The sequence below is a fragment of the Syzygium oleosum genome, unplaced genomic scaffold, assembly GCF_021117445.2.
Source record: "Syzygium oleosum isolate NSW1041296 unplaced genomic scaffold, Sole_v2.1 Sole_v2.16, whole genome shotgun sequence".
Classification (NCBI taxonomy): Eukaryota; Viridiplantae; Streptophyta; class Magnoliopsida; order Myrtales; family Myrtaceae; genus Syzygium; species Syzygium oleosum.
The window spans coordinates 4,118,617-4,141,861 of NW_026607500.1; the positions used below are offsets into that span (position 1 = coordinate 4,118,617).

Here is a 23,245-nt window from a genome sequence, read left to right on the forward strand (position 1 = left end):
AATCGCGGTTTCCTGAGGCCCGCCCCTACACGCTGCATGGGCTTGCGCGGGCACGTGCCTAAGGGCTGTAACCCCACAGCGCGCGCGACGAAATCGAGCCTCTCGAGTCGGTTTATCATCGAGATGATGGGAGACCCCGTGCTGTCCTCTTCAGTTATGCAGGATGATGTGCTCCGCTCAATTCGTTCTTCCATGTGCTTTCCGTCCTTGTTTGCGAAATGGCTCGGAGGCGTGCGTGATCAGATTTTGGACTTTGATTTTACGCTTATGCATCATAGAAGCGTGGGCATAATCCCAAAAGAAATTACACGATTCACCCGAATTTTTCAAGAAATTCTCTCCTGGAATTCTCCAATCGTCCTGTTCAGCTACATAAAGATAATAAAGTAAAAAGAAACTATACTGTGCCTTACAAAGAAGTAAGCTGAAAACAAGAAGGGAATGGCATAAAAGGTTCCTGAATTTTTGGTTCAGTATCATGAATTTTTAATTTATTTAATATGATTTCTAAATTTTATTTCAATGTGCAATGTGATTCCTAAACTTTTAATTCATTCAATGAAGTCCCTCAACTTTTGGTACATATTCAGTTTAGTTCTTATAATATTTAATATTGTTCTTCCTTTAACTCAAGTTTATGGACAGAATTGAACATTCATATGATCTAGAGACTAAATTGAATATGTACCAAAAATCCAGAGATCATATTGAATAAATTTAAAGTTCAGGAACATATTACATATTACGTCAAAACCTAAGTTTTACGGAGCATTTATCTCATTTTCGCAAACGAGAGTCACCTGGGCGAGTGAAAGCTCAAGCAACAAGAATCTCCCTCCTCTCATGGCGTTTCCATTACCCCACTCCTCCGCCTCCTCCTTCTCCTCCTCCTCCTCGCTCCGTGCTCAAGCCATGGCGCTGTCATTCTCTTCCTCATCCGCTTCCGTCCTCAGCAATGGCGGACCAACGTCTCGCGCGTCTTGCGGTCCCCGGCGCCGCCGCCACTCCGACCGCAGCTTCATCCGTGGCCGCTCTCCTTCCCCACTCGCCCCGTAAGTGTTCGCCTTAAATTCCTCCCCTCTTCTCTCCGCTTCTCCTGCGCCCGCCCTCGCTTATTGCCTTGCGCTTCCCGCTCCTCTTTGCTCACAGCCACCTCGCACGTCCTGAATTGTCCCTACATCTGATTGGGTTCTTGCTCGCATTGCCATCTCAAACTAGGCCCAGTAGTATGTGGACCAGAGTCTTGTCACTGGTTCTTGTTTGGATTGTATATATCTGACTTGCTTTCCCGTCGAACCCTTCAATTCTCAGCGGTATTAACGTGATTCTTATGAGAAAATTGTGGGAACCTGGTCTCTTGAATGACAGTAGGGCGTATCATATATGACCTTGTGCATTACGGACTCTGCCTGCATTCCTAGGTCTCCCTTCCCCTTATCCTCTGACTCATTGGGTTTTTCCCACATTTCTTGGAGTTCAGACGTCCGACGATGCCTCTTCGTTGTTGTCTAGGTGCAAAATTGTCGCCAATCTACATCAAGTTGATCCTTTTCGACACAAATTACAGGAACGAAGTGAGATAGAGCCCAAGAAAACCAAAGTTAGGATCGGGGTCGTGGATAATCTGGTGACAGATGTTCCCCTTGTTTTGAGCTCTTCAAGGCTTGAGGGAAATAGTGCTCCCCCTCCCCCTCCCCCTCCTCTGGTTAGTGCGCTGAAGGCTGCAGCCGAACAGAATGTCGCGAGCTTTCATTTTCCTGGACATAACAGAGGTCGTGCTGCTCCATCTTCGTTGGCTGGGGTTATCGGCATTGACCCTTTTCGTCATGATTTGCCTGAGCTTCCTGAGCTGGACAACCTCTTCTCTCCAGAGGGCCCCATCTTAGATGCACAGAAGCAAGCAGCTGAGTTGTTTGGATCATCAGAAACGTGGTTTCTTGTCGGGGGTACTACATGTGGCATCCATGCTGCAATCATGGCTACTTGTTCCCCTGGCGACACTCTCATTCTCCCTCGAAATTCTCATTTGTCAGCAACCTCTGCCATGATGTTGTCTGGTGTAATACCGAAATACATCATGCCTGAATATAATTCTGAGTGGGGCATTGCTGGCAGCATCGATGTTGCACAGGCAAGCAGAGTTCAGACAGCTTATGCTTCCTGCACATTCTTATCATGTTTTAGCATGTATTGTTTATTTATTGTCATTTCTCTTCTCAACTTGAAGCGGGAGGAATATAAATGAACTTCCATTAGCAACCATAAGAGGAATATGTCAATTCGCATGCAATTACAGGATGCGGAAGTTTAACATTGCTCCGGCATATTTTTAAGTAATTTAAAACGCTTCTTCTTGCAGGTAGAGAAGGCATTGAGTGATTTGGAAAATGAAAGTACAAAAGCTGCGGCAGTTTTGGTCACCTCCCCTACTTACCAGGGTGTATGCAGTAACATATATGAGCTTTCCTGGCTGAGTCACTCTCATGGAATTCCGCTGATTGTTGATGAGGCTCATGGTGCACATCTTGGATTTCATAGTCACCTGCCGGCTTCAGCCCTCCAGCAAGGAGCCGATATCACCGTTCAGTCTACACACAAAGTTTTATGCTCCCTCACTCAGTCATCCATGCTGCACATGTCAGGGAATATTGTAGATAGAGAGAGAATATGTAAATGTCTTCAAACACTTATGAGCACCAGTCCTAGCTATTTGCTTTTGGCATCCTTGGATGCCGCTAGAGCTCAGTTGAGTGAAAACCCAGGAGCCATATTCAGTAGATCAATTGATTTGTCGGTTATGGCTAAGGAATTGATAGAAGAAGTGCCGGGTGTTACTCTACTTGACTCTTCAAGCTTCCCTAACTGTAGCGCCATGGACCCGCTGCGCCTTACTGTTGGTTTCTGGCAGCTGGGTCTGTCCGGTTATGAAGCAGATGAGATTCTAGATAGGGATCATGGGATTGTCTGTGAACTTGTTGGGTCCCGATACATGACTTTCGCTCTAAATCTTGGAACCCACAAAGAGCATGTTCAGAGGCTAGTCTCTGGAATAAAGCATCTATCTGTAGCATCAGCTGCCAAGAGCATTGAAGGTACAGTGAATAATGGAGATTTGGGTCCCTTCCTTGACATAGAGATGGCAATGAGTCCTAGAGACGCATTCTTTATGAGCAAAAGGAAAGCAAGCATTGAAGAGTGTCCTGGAAAAATCTGTGGAGAGTTGATATGTCCATATCCACCAGGAATTCCTCTGCTGATCCCTGGAGAGATCATTACGGAGCGAGCTTTGGACTATTTGATGCAAGTTAAGAAAGATGGAATGCTGATAACTGGAGCCTCTGATCCTCTGCTCTCTTCGTTAATTGTTTGCAATGAGTAAATTTTGAGCTTAGGTGGAAATAGACTCGCTTCTCTCAATTTTAGCAAAATTCGAGGCTAAGCGGCAACACACACTTCTCTAGACTTAAGCAATCAGTATTGGCCAAGTGCAAGTTCCGGTGGTTGTCAGGTGCATCAGAGTCTTCATTTTGGACTTCGTTTTGAAGGAATTAACGGAACGCAAAACAGGGATTCTTCTCAAGGTTCAATTGTCGACCAGTAAAATGCTTAAGCGAACTCTTCTCGTCTCGTGGATGGCTTGAAGGTTTGGACATCTGTGAAGACAATGCGCTCCACATTCTTGTAGGAATTGTTTTGACAAATGCTCAGTAATTCGGTACATTGAACGGATGATATGATATACAGATTTTTCTCCATAAATATTCAACAATTTGTCCATGCCACAGAGCTCAAGGCAGGAGCAGCCCTACTCGGTGCATGTGAAATAACATTCCCCGCCAATCCTGCAGAGAAGCTTGCCTTCATTTTCCCAATCAGTCTTCTTGCCTTTATGCATCGTTATTGGTATTGGTTGGAACTTAAATAATGGCGCCAATGGTGTGAAGAAAAGAAAAAACAGAGATTTTCGCGCGGCTCAAGATATTTTCTTAAGTTATTTATTTTTCTTTTAAGCATGCGGAAGCACAAATAAGTAATTACCTCATACAAGTATATAACAAGTTTAATTAATTTTTATTTAGACCACTTGACCCGAGTCTGAACCTATCGACCCGAATTTGACCCAAAACCGCTCCAGATTTGACACGGTTTCGACCCGGGACTCTAAAAATATGGGACAAAAATAGTAATCGAATCCAAAACGACACCAAAATCTACAAGAAGCTAACCCTTTGAGTACTCTCCAAGTTTTGTTTTATGACTTTTTCTAAAAGAGCCCTTAAAGTCAGCCAAAATTACCGATTTTCCTCTGGAGGTCTGATTCTAGTGGTGGCCACGGGCCGGTTTCGGCCCGGAACCAGACCGGTCAAACCCGGGCCCGGCCCGTTGACCGGGCCCGCGATTTGGAACCGGCCCAGAACCGGCGGTTCCGGGCCCGGTTCCGAAAAAAAAAAAAAAAAAAAAACTGCTGCACTCTGCACTGCAGAGTCGGTAGACTGCAGTGACCCGTTGGCCCAACGGGCAAAGTATTTTATAAAAAAAAAAAAATCCCCCCCACTCCCCCAGGCGCCCGCAGCAGGGCTTGCACGCTGCACTGCAGGCCCTGCTGCGGGCAAAATAAAAAAAAATAAAAATCCCCAGTAGGGCTCGCACGTCTGCAGCCCCGCTCGGGCTTGCGGCCCGTTGCCAACGGGCAAAAAACTATTTAAAAAAAAAAAAAGATAACCGTTGCAAAATTGCAACGGTTATCTTTTTTTTTTTTTTTAATTCTAAATTTTCTTCTCATTTTTTTCTTATAAATTCTCTCAAATTCTCTCAATACTCACAATTTTCTCAAATTCTCTCAATAGTCGAAATTCTCTCAAATTTTCTTAAATTCTCTCAATTTTCTCAATACACGCAATTCTTTCTTAATTCTCCCAATTAATTCGCTCAATTCTCTCAATCCACTCGAAAAATGGCAAGTGGAAGTCGAGTGCCAACTGGCAAAGGTAAGAATATCGCGACGGAATCCCATCATTCTTTTGATCCTCGTGAATATGCAGATTTTCAAGATGATGAAATCAACATTTTTCCCGATGTGGAGCGCGTCCCGATGCAAGAAAGTTTTCATCCTCCTGCCGAAATATCTACAACAAAGGAAGTGGAACGGGAATTTACATCTGACATATGGAATCATTTCACGAAAATGGAAAGGTTTGATATTAGTCAAAAAAGGTATGATATAATTTGTAAATATTGTGGGAAAATATATAAATATACAGGTGGACAAGGATATGGAACATTTAAACGACATTTTAGGAGCAAACATCCAACTGAAACGGGAATCGATATCGGGCAACAACAAATTTTCAGGTACGTCAATCCTAATACTTCCCCTTTATTTCGTTTTAATGGAAAAACTTATAAGGAAGAATTAGGCAAATTTATTTCCATTGAGCATTTAGCATTTAATTTTGGAGAAAGATTTGGTTTTAATGAATTTGTACAAAAAGCATGTGCTCCACAAGCAAAACGTGTTCCTATAAATTCAATTAAACGAGTAATTAAAGATCTTTACAAAAATGGAAGAAAAGATTTACAAAACTTTTTTATGCAATTTAATGGATGCGTGCATATAGGTAGTGATATTTGGAGTGATCATTGGCAAAATCATTCTTACATGGGCATAACATGTCATTGGATAGATGACGAGTGGAGTATTCAAAAAAGAGTTATTGCATTTAGAGTTTTCGATGATAAGCATACGGCAAATAATATTTATAGAATAATTAGGCAAATTTTAGAAGAATATTATTTGCTTAACAAAATTTTTTCAATTGGTTTTGATAATGCTGCGGCAAATATCGCTGCAATTGCCGATTTAGAAAATATTTGTAAACCCGCTTTTGGCGGAAAATTTTTTCACGTTAGATGTGCTTGTCATGTTTTAAATTTATGTGTACAAGATGGTTTGAAAACTCTTGATATTTTTCTTCAACCAATAAAAACGGCGATTCAATTTTTATGGAAACATCCCCACAAAATGAAAGAATGGGGTAGATTTTGTAGAGAAAATGGCAAAAGGCCAAAAAGATTTCCAAGAGATATTCCAACTCGTTGGAATTCTACTTTTCACTTGCTTAATGAATCTTTAGCATATAAAGATTTATTATGTGCATTTATTTCTAATAATATACCTGAGATTAATTTATACCCACAAGAGTGGGATATTTGCCAACAAATTGTAGATGTTTTAAAGGTTTTTAATGATGCAACTTATACTTTGTCCGGTGTTTATTATCCTACTACACATTTATTTTTAGTAGAGTGTACTAATATTGTCGGAATTTTTGATGAATATGAAAATGATATTGAATTGCAACATACTATAGTTGCAATGAAAATGAAGTGGCTACATTATTATAGGGAAATTCCCATTATTTATTTAGTTGCTTGTGTTTTTGATCCGCGTTGCAAATTGGATGGCTTAAATGATTTTTTGAGTACGTATTATCAATGTTTATATTATGATGCGATAAATGTTACAACCATAATACGTGAGGTTAAAAATGTAGTAATAGAATTATATAATAAATTTTATGCTAAATATAATTTAGGTGATATTAGATCTTCTCGATCTACGGAGATACAAAATGACAGTACAGGTAAAATTAGTAGAGGGTACCAACTTTTATTACATAGACAAAAAACAAAAGGGAGTAATAGGAAATATTTCTGAATTAGAGATTTATCTAACCGTTTCATTTGAGTTTACTGAATCCGAAGGTGGTACAGATTTTTTAATTTTGGATTGGTGGAAGAGGCACGCAAGCCAATATCCAATCCTTTCTCTTATTGCAAAACAGATTTTTTCAACCCCTTGTTCCACAGTTGCGGTCGAACAAGCATTCAGTGCCGGAGGTAATATTTTGGACGAATATCGTTCAAGATTATCTCCAAAATCAGTGGAGATTCAAGCTTGTGTTGCTGATTGGACGAAGGCTCAATACCGGCAACAAGAGATAGATCGGAATAATGAATCCGAGTTCTTTAACGACGGAGATACTACCGGTACCGGTACTGGAACGGGTAGTGACCATTGAGGGTAAAAGAACTATTGGAGTTAGCAAATATTTCGGGAACCCTTGTTTTTCATACCGGATACGCCCACGTGAGCTTAGGGAAACCGAAATATAATCCGATGACATGTGACCTCTGGTCCCCTGCGCACGGAATGCTTAGGTTTTGGGATCATTTTAGGGCATATATATTGTGCTCCTTTTTTTTATAAATCGTTGTGACGAATTATAATGTGCTAAATGATAATTTATTAAGTTCAAGTCCTCTCTTTCTCTCTTGTCTTTTTGTCCCCAAATTTGATTACAATTTACATTTTAATTACAATTTATATTGAATAATGTTCCGTCACCGGAACATTAACTTTTTAATTTTTTTATTTATTTTCTTTTCTGTTTTTTTATTTTCCTTTTCCTTTTCTTATTTTTTTTTCTTTTCTTCCTCCGCCGGCCATAGCCAGGCCGGCGGAGGTCACCGGCCCCAGGCGAGGCCACCCTCGTCGGCGTCGGGCGAGGCCGGCCTCGCCAGATCGGGCGAGGGCTCGACCTCGCCGGCGTCGGGCGAGGCCGACCTCGCCTACAACCGGCGAGGCCGACCTCGGCCGACGTCGGCGAGGCTCGACCTCGCCCGCAACCGGCGAGGCCGGCCTCGGCCGACGCCGGCGAGGTCGAGCCCCCGCCGGATCCGGCGAGGCTCGACCTCGCCGGCGCGGCGAGGCCGACCTCGCCCGCAATTGGCGAGGCCGGCCTTGGCCGGCGAGGTCGAGCCTCGCCGGATCCGGCGAGGGCTCGACCTCGCCGGCGCCGGCGAGGCCGACCTCGCCCGCAATTGGCGAGGCCGGCCTTGGCCGGCGAGGTCGAGCCTCGCCAGATCCGGCGAGGGCTCGACTCGCCGGCGCCGGCGAGGCCGACCTCGCCCGCAATTGGCGAGGCCGGCCTCGGCCGGCGAGCCCGCTAGATCCTGGCGAGGCTTAAGCTCGCCGGCGGGCGGAGGCCGACCTCGCCCGCAACCGGGCGAGGCCGGCCTCGGCCGACGCCGGCGAGGCTCGACCTCGCCGCAATCGGCGAGGCCGGCCTCGCCGTTGCGGGTGAGGTCGGCCTCGCCCGACGCCGGCGAGGTTGAGCCTCGCCCGGCCCGAGCGAGGCGGCCCTCGCCCGACGCCGGCGAGGCCGGCCTCGCCTGAGGCCGGCGACCTCCGCTCGCCCCGGCTATGGCCGGCGACCTCAGCCGGCCCCAGCTATGGCCGGCGGAGGAAGAAAAGAAAAAAAAAATATGAACCGGCCCGGAACCGGTTCCGAACCGACCGATTCCGAACCTGAACCGGAACCGGAACTGGAACCGGAACCGGAACCGCCAGGGGCGGTTCCGGTTCATGCTTGGCCACGAACCGGAACCGGTTGGTTCCGAACCGTGGCCATGACTATCTGATTCTGTCAGTCGCAGGCCAGTCTCCAACCTTGTCCGAAATTTACACAATTGACCCCTTATGCTTTATGCCCACGCCCCCAAAATTTTTAGATTTACATTGGAAAGCTTGAAATCTAGACTTCAACTTTGATAAAAAAGTTCTTTCAAAATATGAACACAAAAAATCACAAAAATCGGAGAAAGGCCAGGGGTCAGCCAGGCTCCGAGTTTTCTGGAAAATTTCTAGAAAAGTTTATGAACATTTTTATCGTAGTCTATGAACATCTAACGCATATACAACCTATTCCCAGCAACATAGGCAATCTTCAAAGTCCAAATATGAACACTGAAGAACACCTTCGAACATATTCATCCAAACTCAAACACAGATCATCAACACATCATCAAATAAGCACAAATCAACACCAAAACATTCCCTAGGCATCACACATCTAACTTAGGGCCATCTAACCAAAAATCAACATCTAAATCAAGCTTAATATCACATTAAACATGGCTGGACAACAAGCACATTTCCCAGAAAAACCCAGAAAAAGAAAATCAAATATCAGCATTCTAGGCCAAATTTCTAAGATAAACCAACCTAATCATGCAAATCTAGGCTGGACTAACCATCTAACATGGAAAATGGACCCTAGAGCACACTAAACCAGGTTCGGCCAAGTTGAAAATGAGGGCTAAACATTAAATTCCTCAACATTTACGCTAACCCATTTTGATTCCTAAACCAACTTATGGAAACGAGTCGCGCTGCGATCGGGAATCTCAAGGAAAATTTCAGGTGTCAACAAGTTTGATCATCTTGTTATTGATCACCTATTTCTCTTGCCTTATCCGTGTCTAACACACATAGTCACTGATAGTATCATATTATGATCGAGGGTGCGGGTATGCATAAGATTTTCATACTTAATAGTGACACAAAGAGGCAAATTGTCATTGGGATGATATCACCTTATTTTAGGTAGAACGATGTCGACTTATGACGATATTAACAAGGGTAAGTACAATTACAAGTCATCAGTATTAGGGGTGTAAACGGTTCGGTTCGGTTCGGTTTTCTTGAAAAACCGAACCGAACCGAACCATTAAGGGTGCCTCCTTGAACCGAACCGACTAGGAACTGAACCGAATTGGAACCGAACCGATAAGCCGATTTGGTTCGGTTTGGTTCGGTTTGGTTTTCGGTTTCTTCTTCTTTTTTGTTTTTTTTTCTTTTTTATTCATGGCTCGGTTTTCTGTTTTTATGAAAAAAATTTCATGATAATTTTTTTATGATAATTTTTTGATAATAATATGTATTTATGATAATTTTATGATAATTTTTTATGATAAACAATTAAGAAAGCTCTAGAAATTTCATCACGTTGTAGAAAAAGATAATGGCTTCGGTAGCTTATGTATACTTAGTTTGATCTATGCATAGCTAATTTAAGAAGAAGAAGAAGAAAGAAACCAGGAAAATTTTGATAATATGCTTGAATTGGCATGATAATTTCACATTAAAAGATGTTTAATATTTAATTACTAGTTCTTGATAATAAAATGTATTTATGATAATTTTAGATGGTTTTCTCCACAGCTGAAGTCTCTCTACCACACTATAAACAACAAAGTGTATTGAGTTTTGCTGCATAGCTGGCATTTTGAGCGATATTGTCTTTGCTTGAGTCGAGGTTGAATTTTTCTGCTTTTCTACTTGGGGAGTTGTAATATCGGGTGATTTGTTCAATAGCGCCATGGGGGGATTCTTGTTTTGATATCGCCCTTGACATGGCTCTTCTTGTAATTGCATCCACATGATGTGTACAAAATGACTAATTGCAAGAGATTGATGGTGATAAAAATTGAAAGTTGTTTGCAGAACAGATAAAACTGTCCATTGTTCAGAAGCTTTTGGGAATTCTTTGTCGCTGTATCTTTTCTTTCTCCTGTTCCTCAGATGACTATTTGGCGCCATCCATCCTAATCTATACCCTAAGCTGGCTAAGGTGTCTCTGAACAACAAAAGTTTCAGGTGGTCGTTTCGATCCTTTCTCTAGTCTCCCCCCAGTTTCGGTGCGCCTAACTTCATCACGTCAATCGCATTATTTGGAACAGAGAAATGAAGAGCTACAATTATTGAAGATGGAGATTATTGGCAGCCCTACATGAACATTTATGTCCTCCAGTGAGGCTAGTCAACTCTCTTTAAACAATCACCATCAATCATTGTGAGCTGCAGAGACCAATTCACATGTTTTGGAAAAAAAGACAAAAGGGTCTTTCAGAACCCAATCAGTTCAGCGAATATCCATCCCAGCCATATTGATTGAGAAATTTACTTAAGAAGATACAAACATGCTCCCAGAGAAAGGGATGACATTCAATTCACATATGATAAGAAGTTTCAAGAGAAAGATGGAAATCCATCTTCAGCAGCAAGGTTAACAAAGAGACCATTTATCTTACCAAACAACTACAAGCTTCTACACGCTTGTTGGTTCATTATCCAACATTATTGGAACCAAGAGACATCTATTGAATCATTTGCAATCTCAGAGGAAATGAAGTATGAAAGCCACAATTATAATAAAGCAATAAATCTAATAAAAAACATCTATGATCAAAAGCATCTACATTGCGCTCCCCATAAGCAAAGCCCGTTATGATCGCATTCCACGAAACTACATTCTCCTCAACCATCTCGTCAAAGAAATGCCTCGAAGCCACTGCATTCCCACACTTTGCATATGCATCCACCAACGCGTTCCCAACAGTCACATTTGTAACCAACCCAACCTTGACCGTGTAAGCATGAATCTGAGACGCCATGACTTCATCCTCGAGCCCGGCGCATACCGGCAAAACACTAATAACACTCAGCGTATTAGGCCTCGTACCATACAAACCATTCACCGAAAAGACTCCAATAACAGTATTCCACGAAATGACGTCCCTCTCGGCCATTTCGACAAACACCTTCTCCGCGCCTCTCAAATCCCTACAGTGAGAAAATGCATACAGAAGAACGGCCCCCACTTTGCCAAGAAACAGAAATCCACGCCGATCCCATCGATCATCATGCAAAGACAACCAGCGGCAAACGGAATTCAAAAGCGAAAAAGGGAAGAGCAATTACTGGATCTTGGACAAATCGAGAAGCAGAGAGAGGGGGAGAGAGGTGACCTGTAGGAGCCGAATCTTGGACAAATTGTTGGAGGCTTCTTGCTTTGAGAGAGACGTGATCTGGATCTCGTGATCTCAGCTCTCCCTCCCCCCGGTTCGGTTCGGTTCGGTTGGGTTCATTGCTCTGTGGTCGGCTACGTGACGCTCCGGGTGCCCCGCGCCAGCGGCGACAAGCTCGACGCTCTCGAGGGCCGGCGGTTGTGATCCTCGCGGTTCCGAATTGGAGTGGGGGCGGTGGGGTTCCTGGGCCTCCTCGTGGGGTTTGATGATTTAGGGGGTTTTCCGCGTTTAGGGTTCGAGAGAGATGAGTGTCGTCACCGGCAACAGCGGCGGCGGGGGCGGGGGCGGGGGCGGCAATGGCAAGGTCGAGGCTTGGGACTCGAGTGAGTCGATGGGGAGGAAGAAGAAGAAGAGCAGGGACGGCGGCGAGAGGAAGAGTGTGGACGGCCGTGAGGATGGTCTCGGCGAGAGGAAGAGTGTTTATTTCAGCGATCCGAACTTATCCGAACCGAACCGAAATAAACCGAAATGAAAAAAAAAGTGGTTAATTTTGATGATCCGAACCGAAATCGAAACCGAACCGAAATGCACGAAATTTTCGGTTCGGTTCGGTTCGGTTTTCCGGTTCGGTTCTGACACCCCTAATCAGTATGCAGTTTCCAGTTGCGTCCGGGCCCAACTTCCCAGTGCACAAATCCTTGCACTTCGTCAAAATGCACAACTCTCCCAAAAAATTAGTAAGTATGCAGGAGTTTGCTGCTCTCACCATCGTCACCGCATTGCCTGCATCCCAAGATAGAGAAAAGAACTGCGCAAGTCAAATTTAAATTCTTTGAAGTGATTCATAACTGTCAATATCATATGTCTATGACACCATAGTTATATCTCCGCACGAATTATATAAAAGAACATATGTTATCCATATAGTGAAATTTAAGAGACATGACAGGGAAAAAAAAGGCACTCTCTTCGGAGAGAATTTAAGTTACCGAAGCTTAATAAGAGAAAGACGACCAGGAAAGACGTGCTGAAGCTCTTCATCTCTTGGATCTTCTGAAGGATACTGTGGATGCTGTAAGTTTTAAGTGCGTGCTGTCATGCATGCTGGGCAAGTAAGGATTCGGAGGTTATATAGTCATTCATGTCTCTCTGTATTAGGCAATACATCCGATAGCCATTGTCAATTGTACTTTAGGAAATTATGGGGTTTGCAATTCAGGAAAGCAATATTGAATTATTGGTAATTTCTTAATTTGTTTTGATCGAATTTGGTAATTTCTTAATGGATTGTGCAATTTGAGTATTTCATTTCGAGACTCGCAAAACACGTAAAACACGCACACCACTCACAAACACGCTCAAAGGTGCAAATCCAGAGAAAATTCTCTCATAATTACGTCATTAATCAAAAAGATAAGTTGAATTACATGATAATAAGGGTGCGAATAGTAACCATTCTGCTCCAAAAATCAAATTCTTGCCAGAAATTAATTTCTGGAATTCTTGCCCGAAATTGATTTCTGGAAGAGAAATCTGTTTGGTAAAACATGACTAATTCTGCTCCAGAAATTAATTTATGGAAGAGAAATCTGTATGATAAAACAAGAGGAAATTTTCTTGTGGAGAAAGTCCTTTTTCCCAAAAATGATAGCCCCATGTTAACTGGCTTAAGTCGCTATCTACATTTGTGAAGATTTGTCTTCTCAGCTTCACAAATATGTCCATATTTAATGTCGAGTCTAAATACATCTTGGAGGCATATCACTTTGTTTCTAAGAAACATGCCTTGGCAGGATTTGTTGAATTTGGTTCCTTGTGTTCTTGAAATCTAATGCAAGAAACAGCAGTTGAAAGTTAAGTTGTGAATGGATAATCACCAAATCTTATGAAGTATTTTAAGCCTTTCGCACATGATCTCCAACAGGTATGCTACTGCCATCCTAGATTGCAATGCCGGGATAATAAACTTCGTATATGGAGAAGATAAAACTCGATCAGATAGATCAAAGAAGGAAAATACAGTTATATGGTAGGGGCTTAGATTATGTGATTCCTATTATCTCATTTTCCTGTTACTTTAGACGCTATGAGGGCTTTGTGTGGGAAATTTTTTGCTTCTGCTCGCATTTCCTTTCTACTGAATTCTCCAAGAATAGTCAACAGAGGGAAGATTAACTAAGTTGAGTTGGTAATTGAACTCAGACCATTCTCCAAAACTTCAGCAAATAATTAAGGGAAAAAGAAAGGTAATGATAAACTTGAGATTCGCATGTGCAAAATAAACAGATTTATGGTACTTTTAAGCAGCAGATGGTAGATCCAAGAATTTGTAAAGTCTCAACAGCCGAAGATGGCAAATTTATTAGAATTTTTCTGTCATTCACAAGCCCAACAAGAGAAAGTGTAAGACCTAATGAGAGACTAAAAGTACTAGCACCCCAATTCGCTAGTCCCCTCTTCGAAAAATGCTTCCTCAAATCAAGAAAAGCTTTCTAGCTTCAGTTGCTCTAACATTGTTTCCAACAGTCCCTCGCTTTGCACATCTTACCTGCTCAAAATCGATAAAAATAATAAGAAATTGACATTACTCTAAATTCAACAGCAGAGGAACGCGAATAACACACCAATTACAGCACAGCAACTTTAGACCATTCAATTCCCCGAAGAGACATTACATGAAAGCAAAGCAAACGATGTCAAACATGAGTCACTGGGCATTCAGTTTTTTTGGGAGCACACATTGCAAACCTGAAGCTTGGAGAGTATCCTGCAATTCCCAAGCCATCACAAAATACCAACAAACCAGTCATCTATTGAAACACAACCAAGTCTTCTTATTTTAGATTAATCAAGTGCCTGGTAGCAATCAGTCATGGAACAGCAGTAAGTAGTTAGAAGCAACAGGCAAAGCTCGCAAAACAAATAGCCACCCCTATTCCACTGCTACCTTGGTTAGCCATAGACAAATTGGACGAACAATCGCATACCCAGATAAGCTAATGACCATAGCTCAAACTCTAAACTGTACAGAATGATATGCATTCTGCCAATATCTACACCTAAATTAAAGAGTCGAATCAACCAAGAAGATTTCAACATCCCTGAAACACATCTATGGCTCATTCTTCAGGCATTACATGAACATTCAACAAAGAATCAGCTACAACCTATGACAAATATCTTCCTTTCTGACCTCAAAACAGCACATGGAACACGTAAGCTAAACATAGTTCATAACTTCACACAGAAAGCAATTCACCTAAAACAACAAAAAGCTCTAACCTTTAATCACGGCCTTCATCCAAAATCATCTAAGCTTCTCCTTGGCCAAGCTCTTCCTCGCAACGTCCTTGACCTTCTCTATGTACCCTTCAATTGGCGGCGTGAGTGTCTCCATGAAGCGGTTTGCAGGGAAAGGTGTCAAATCTGGCACCAGCGCCGCCTCTCGCAGCTTCTCCGGCAGCACCTCAATCGCCTCCTTCTTCATCCGCAACAAATTACTCTCCACAGCCGGCCTCGCCATATGCCTCGTCATCAAAACCCTAGAATACTCCTTCGCGAGCCGCCTTCCATCCTCGACCGTGAGCCCATACTTCGGAATCTTATCCGCATCGACCAGTCCCAACGAGATCAAATCCAAGCCCGGGGTCCCGATTATCTCTTGCTTCTCGGAGACGCCCAGTTTCGACTTTCCTTTCTTCAGCATGTCGATCTCTCGCTACCGGTCCCTTGCTGATCAGCCCCATCTTCTCGCGCTCGGCCTCGCGGGCCCGCTGCTTCTCGGTCAAGTAGCGGAGCGGGGTGGGCACGTTGAGGCACGCCTCGACGAGGGCCTCGGCCTCGGAGGGGCCGCGAATCGCAGAGCTAGACACGAATGACGAAACAAACCGATTCAGCCACACAACCCACACATCATAGCCCTTTCGAAACATAAACCCCGCGGCTCAACTTCAACCTCAACCTCAATTCGCAGCATGCTAATCAAGCTCTCGCCAGACCGCTCCACGGCATCTCGTTCCCTCGATTTCGACTCGATTGAGCGAGATTCGCGTGGGCCACGTGTCCCAAACAGGCGGCCGCGTCGTGCACCGTGGATTGCACCGAAGGGAAAAGCTAACGACGAGAGAGGAGATGAAACAGTTGGAGGAATCGAAGACTCATGAGCTACGCATGAACAAACGGAAGCGGCGGAGAGAGAGTGAGGGGCCAAAATCGATTGCCGCCGTGTGCGGTGGCTGTTCCGGTGCAGTCACGAGGAGGGAAGGAGGGCATGAAACTGAAGAGAGTCGAACGTCTCTTGAAGAGAGTAAAGAAGGAAATTTGGCCAGAATGCATTCGGGAAGCTAGAAGCTACAAAAACTAGCTTCTTTTTTTTGGCCCAAAACACATTCTGGAAGCAAAAACTCATTCTGGAACCAAAAAAAGAATGTATTTTTACCAAACGCATTTTTGCTCCAGAATGCAAAAATTCCTCCGGAATGCATTCCGGAAATTTTTTAACAAACGCATTTCTGTTCCGGAATGCATTTTGGAGCAGAAATTTTGCTCCAGAATGGATTCCATGCGCGCCCTAAGACGCCACACAAAGCCCTAATCTCGGAAATTTAGAATAGAGCCTAATAATTATTTATGTTTCAAATAAAATGTTAATCATCTAAGATACCAAATAATGTCCGAAATGCTATAGTTAAGGAAATAAAACAAAATAAACTCCTATGCATGTTTAATCCAAAAAATATCAACAAATCAAAATTAATTCAACATTAAATTTTCTTCATTGCCCACCGTGCCATAATCCCTCTATTGGAAAAAAAAAACTCCACTTGGAGTTTTCGAGTGTAGGATTATTCGAACAACCGAGCCCTCCATGGAGTCCTCGATTCAAACTTCCATAGAAGGTAGATGAAGTAAGCCAAGTGACAAAGATCATCATGCATGTCATGTATATTTTGTTTTCCCTAAATTGTAGAAATTCTTTATCAAAGAGCGTAGAAAAAATCAAACAATCACACAAAGACACAAAAGGTTAACGAGGTTTGGCAATGTGCCTACGTCCTCGGACCAAAAACTCTCATTCTCTTTTGTTATTTTGTTGTGTTGGACCATCTGCCATTGTTCAACCATATGTACAGGAAAGCTTGCTACAACAAAGGAAACAAGCAACCAGAAATAGGAAGATAACCAAAAAAGTGAAGACACCCCAGAATTATAGGAATACAATATTAACAAATCTCCTTTCCTTAGATAGGAGACAAAATCATGCCAACACTCTCCCTCAAGTTGGGCCGAAGACCTCGTCGGAGGTCAACTTGCTTATCATTTCTTGAAATACTCCCTTGGGTAATGCTTTGGTAAAAACTTCGGCTAGTTGACCCTTACTCTGAACGTACGGGGTCTCAATTGTCTTGTCTTGCACCTTTTCTCTCACAAAGTGGCAATCTACCTCTATATGTTTGGTCCTCTCATGAAATACTGGATTTGAAGCTATATGAGTTGCAGCCTGATTATCACAGAACAACTTCGTAGGCTTGGTCATGGAATTGCAACCCAATTCCTGAAGTAGTAGTCTCGGCCACACAATTTCACTGGTAGTAGTAGCCATGGCCCGATATTCTACCTCTGCGCTCGAACGAGCAACCACCGTTTGTTTTTTACTTTTCCAAGTGACAATGTTTCCTCCCACAAAAGTATAGAACCCTGTAGTAGATTTCCTATCTACGGGGCTCCCAACCCAATCTGCATCAGTGTAGCCAACAAGTTCTGTGTGACCATTATTTTTATTAGATTCCCTTTCTAGGCGTGGCCTTCAAATACCGTAGCAGAAGATTTATTAGCTCCATATGCCCTCAAGTTGGTTTCTGCATAAATTGACTTACATAACTAGTATATGTGATATCAGGTCTAGTGATAGTAAGATAAATCTATCGTCCAATAAGCTGCTGAAACTGCCAGACATCATGTAATGGAGTGTCGTCTGATATGAACTTACTATTATACTCCATAGGAATGTTGGCCGGTCTAACTCCCAACTTCCTAGTCTCCTTCAACAAATCCATAACATATTTTCTCTAAGATAAAAATAATCCTTCATGAGATCTCGCCACCTCAATACCCAAAAAATACCACAATCTGCCAAGGTCTTTGATATCAAATTCCTTGCTCAAATGCCGCTTAAGTGCTTCGATTCCAGGTTGATTATTGTAATCACAATATCATCAACATAAACAAGCACAACAACTATACCTTTGTCATCAGCCTTGGTGAACATTGAAGAGTTTGATGCTCCTCTTTTGAATCCAACCTCTATGAGCGCAGCACTCAGTTTACCATACCAAGCTCTAGGTGATTGCTTGAGACCATATATGGCCTTCTTCAACCTGCAAACAATTCCATATTTATTCTAGAAGGGGTGACCAGGAGGAAGATCCATATAAACCTCCTCCAAATCTCCACAAAGAAATGCGTTATTTACATCCATTTGGAACAAGGGCCATCCACAATTAACAGCTACAGACATAAGAACACGCACAGTGTTCATTTTAACCATAGGTGCAAAGGTCTCTTTGTAGTCTATACCATACGTTTGCGTGTATCATTTTGCGACCAGCCTCGCTTTATACCTTTCGACTGATCCGTCACTATTGTATTTGATCTTATAGATCCATCGGCAACCAACTGTCTTCTTCCCTCTTGGAAATTGTACCAATTCCCAAGTATGATTTCGATCCAAAGCTTGAAGTTCATCCTTCATCGCACCAACCTAGACGGTTTTTTCCCTCGCTTCCTCATAGTTGTGAGGTTCCTATTGTTCTTCAATGGCAGATAAGAAACTCAAAAAATTGTGAGAGATTTTGTCAGCGCCAACAAATTCTTGAATTGGATGTTGAACTGAATAATAGGTAGTTAAATCCTGAAGACGAGTTGAAGTTCTAGTGACACGAGATGACCTTCGTAACGGGATTGCATCCACTACCCTTTCATCTGTCAGCCCCTCGGTGGCAATTCCAGGTTCAGCTTCTGGAACAGGAGCTGCCTCAATCTCTCGGTCCACTTTTGAATTTTCTTGATCTGCAAATTCGTAACCCGAAGCATTTTGTTCTGCAGATTCGTGACCTGAAGCACAGCTACCATTGTTGACTTCAATGCCCCCATTGCTGACTTTGTCTTCACCGGTCCAATTAACATCCACAAGGACAGGAGCAAATTCATAGGAAAACTCCTTATAATAATCTGTGCAGTCCCCCTGAATGTGGCTCTTGTCAGGAAAAAATATATGAGTTTCATCAAATACAACATCCCGAGAGATATAGACATGCTTTGTGCAAGGGTCATAACACTTGTAGCCTTTCTTGACAGGTGAATAACCAACAAACACACATTTATTTCCTAGCACGACGATCTAACTTTCCACCAATTTGAGAGTGAACATAGCAGACACACCCAAAAATCCTTAAGTGAGATATATCAAATTTTCGCCCATACAACACTTCCATAAGAGTTATATACCCTAACACTCGACTAGGGAGTCTATTAATTGAATAACAGCTAGTAAGAACAACATCTGCCCAATAGGATTTAGGCAAATTCCCTGAGAATAACAAGGCCCGGGTGACCTCCAGTAGGTGACGATTCTTCCTTTCAGCTACTTCATTATGTTGTGAAGTACCCACACATGATGTCTCGTGAGTAATACCCTTGCTTCGTAAAAAAACCTGAAATGTTTGATTAGTGTATTCGGTACCATTGTCGGTACGAAGAACTTTCACAGAAGTATTAAACTAATTAGTCACCATATTGCAAAAATCCTGGAAAACTGTAGGTACTTCACTTTTGTACTTAAGAAGGTACACTACAAAAAAACATGAATTTTGCGACGGAAATTTTTCGTCGCTAATTTGCGACAAACTTTACGATGGATTTCTTAATCAAGCGCAATGCCACCACAATCTTTCACACGTATTCCGATTACTACAGCCACACCTGGGGCATGGCACAACCCGTGATATTCGCATCAAGTTGGCGGTCTTCCGGTATAACCGGGCATCATCCCGCCCCATCGGGCACGGCATCGTCTCACCCGACCACAATGATGGCATATCCCATAAATGGGTTCATTCCAAATCCGATTCGCGAATGACTACGTCTCCCCTGCTACCATCGACGGCTTCCAATTACTAAATTGGGGACACCCGTTAGGGCCACAGGCAAACCCTAGGTTAGCGGTCATCCGGTATAACCGGGCACGAAAGGAACCTTTAGGTGATCATGCATACATAGCAATCACTCAATTCCATTGTTATCTTTCTCAATTAGCCAATGCAAATAGGATCCGTGCTAATACGTCAAAATATTGCAACTTTCACACGTAAAAAGGCACTAGAATAATCACACGTGATAACATACATGTAATCAAACCATCAAACTTTGCATACTTCCCAATTCAAATATCCATGTCCTATTTAGCTCATAAAAATTGACATATAAACCTGACACCTCGGGATTTACTGTTCATATGCCCGCAATTCCATCCTTAAAAATAGCAATATAATTCATTTAGCTATATAAGCTGATTTATACGGTAATTTCCAACATAGGCATCACAATTCAAGCCTAAAACAATCACAATTTATTATTAAACTCTACACAAAAATATTAATAAAATATTACTATTGAAATTCCGAAAATTAATTTATTTAATAATGAAATAATCCGATAGCTTATCATCAAATCCTCGATAGCCTATCGTATAATTGGTGATAACTTATCAATAAAATTTCAATAGCTTATCGCATAATTGACGATATCTTATCAATAAAACCTCGATAGCCTATCACGTTTTCTTGATAACTTATCGAGTCCACTTATCACTTATCATGATAGCTTATCAACTAATCCTTAATTAATTAGTACTAAACATAATTAACTTAAACTAACTCATCCTAATCAAGTTTAACATACTAATCAAGGGATTAGGGCGATAACTCACCCGATTGAAATTCCGAAGACACCGGCACGTCGGCGGCGGCGAGGGCTACGTGTTGTACGGATTGGAATTGACTCGGGACGACGACACACAGCTGGAATGGGGCTGAACAGCAGCCCACAGAACCGGTGGTGCCGTTTTTTGCTCGGTGAGCGGCAAAATGGACGGCGACACAGCCACGGAAGGCCACGGCAGCTTTGGGGCGGTGACCAGCGGCTTCAAGGCAGCAAAAACAGCAGCAAGGCAGCAGCAACACAGCAGCCAAGGGCTGTTCTGCTGTTTCAGCCAAAAAAAAGAAAGAAAGAGGGAGAGATGGGGGAAAATAGAGAGAGAAAGGGAGAGAGAGAGAAGTGGCCGTATGAGGGGGGATGAGGAGAGAAAAGAGAGATATATTTTTTTTCTCATTAAAGCCAAGTCTCCCAAGTCTTCTTCATCATGCCAAAAGCCCCCAAAGTCTTCACCATTAAACTCCTTTGTCTCATGGTCATAAATGCAAAGAAGGGTATTTTGGTAATTTCACAAAGTATAAAAAAATATTTATACACGTATACGAGCTAGAATTTTGTACGGGCTCGTATAAATCAAGTTTGGGCTCAAACGGATAAGGAATGGGCTTGAAAATACTATCGGGCTCAAACTTGGGCTTGAAAATAGAAAATGGGCTTAGTGGGCTTCATTGGGCCCACTTGGGCTTGTCTTGGGCCCAAATGGCCGAACCACATTGGGCTTGAGGCCCAATGTGCCTTTGTTCGGCCCACTTCCTCGTGGGCTCCAAATTCTCGGCCCGTTAATCCTTTTCTGAGAATTTCAAGCAAACCGATAAATCGGAGAATTAATGAGGCGACGTCCAATAGTTTAGTCTTAAAATTCTTGAAGATTCGACATCCAAATTCGGATTCTAATTCGTGGTAAAAATCAACCAATTGCGACTTTAGTATATCTCAAACTAACGAGTAGCTTTTAGAAGTTACGCGTATTCAACCCGTGATAGATCCATATCAAACCACGTTTAAGTTTTCTCGAATTATGGATGATCTCAATTGTCATGTAATTGCGATGGGTCAATTGCTAGTTCCGACGTACACGATCGTTAGGAATTGGTTTAAGGTTGTTTGCAATCGATACAATGGTCAAGCAAAATCACCCGCGCTCCGATTGTATACTATTGGCAAAACATTCTATAACCATTCCTTGATCGGTCTATGATGGCTCAAAATTGTTCCTCGTCAATCCTTATGGTCGAATTGTCAATCCATGGTCGAGTTCTCTGGTTGCGCTTACTTAATTCCTTAATAGCCTTTCCCTAATAGTTAGTTTCTCATGAGTCATCAATTCAGAGCGAGATTTAACTAACAGTGCATCAATGAATAATCACTTCATTATATCCCGAATAGGGTCAAAATTTGAGGAAATCACATAGGGTTTAAGGGAAATGGTTTCGCTGTTGGGAAAAGACAATGGATAGAAAGGAGGAAAATGGAAAATAGATTCAAGGGGGTGATTGGGGGTGTTGGTAGTGCTTTGATTAGGGTTGGAGGTAGAAGAAAAAGCCATAGCTACACAAGCAAACCAAGTTGATTGTGTAGAGAGAAGCTACACGAGCAGTAGAGAGAAGCTGCCGGACATTGGCAGAGGTGTTACGTGGGACTGCACAAAGTTGATTGTGATTCTACTTCGTGGACATTTTTGAGTAGTTCAATTTTTTCTCTTCCCTTGTACTCTTTCTTCTAGTTTTCATCGCATTGTTGATGCAAGGATGAGAATTGATGACATTGTTTACTAAAATGATGAAACAATGAATGACCAAAAAAAATAAAAGTAATTTTGGCAATAAAATGTTGGTACCGAGGGTCAAATTTGTTATAGGATCATGGACAACATAATATATACAGAAGAAAGAGAGAAACGATAGGCTAGAGATCATGCACGTGCATAAGGTTTATATGATACGATAGATGAAGCTCTCTATGCTATGTCTGTACTTTTGTGAAAGAGGATATAACAAAGGCAAAATTAATATGGCGAGAAAACTCTAATCAATGCCATTTTACACAAGCGCAGCATTTATGTGTATATATAGTAAGAAAAGGACGACAAAGTTGGATTTATTACATGATCCAGCAAGTGGGTTCTCAATGCCACTAATGGCTTGATCAAAAAGAGCGCACACATGCAATTCATGGATATTCAACTTCAAGTAAACCAGATATATATAGAGATGGCGACTAGGTTGCTATTCCCGTTATTTTATAATTTCAAGACCAAAATGGATCTATGATAAGATCGTATATTCACAACGGAATGACATACAAAGTCAACAAATCACAATAAATACAAAATAGGATTTGTCAACCGCTTCCCTTGTGGGTTATGAGGCATTGCCGACTTTCGTGACTTGACATACGATGTGTAGAGAACGTATTCACCGTCTGATTTTCTATTACTCGAAATTACAACTTCATGGAGGTGAGTTTCAAAAGGAGGGGTTGTGTAGAGATTCCCTTATGACTAGATATATATCTTCATCTCTAGCTGGCACTTGGAAAAATTACCAAAATACCTAAACCTACTTCAATTGTGTCAATTCAATCTTAAACCTTCTTTTTTGCC

The 23,245-nt window shown here is 42.3% G+C and overlaps 1 protein-coding gene and 1 pseudogene across 1 annotated transcript; one reads left to right on the forward strand and one right to left on the reverse strand.

Annotated features, from left to right (window-relative positions):
- Positions 1–801: 801 nt before the first annotated feature.
- Positions 802–3,782, forward strand: LOC115665047 (uncharacterized). The gene is made up of 3 exons (XM_030586929.2): positions 802–1,052; positions 1,513–2,131; positions 2,360–3,782. The coding sequence occupies exons 1-3, from the start codon at positions 844–846 to the stop codon at positions 3,377–3,379; spliced, it is 1,848 nt and encodes a 615-aa protein (XP_030442789.1). The 5' UTR covers positions 802–843; the 3' UTR covers positions 3,380–3,782.
- Positions 3,783–14,109: 10,327 nt separating this feature from the next.
- On the reverse strand, positions 14,110–15,875 carry LOC115663914 (uncharacterized; annotated as a pseudogene).
- Between the last annotated feature and the right edge of the window lie 7,370 nt (positions 15,876–23,245).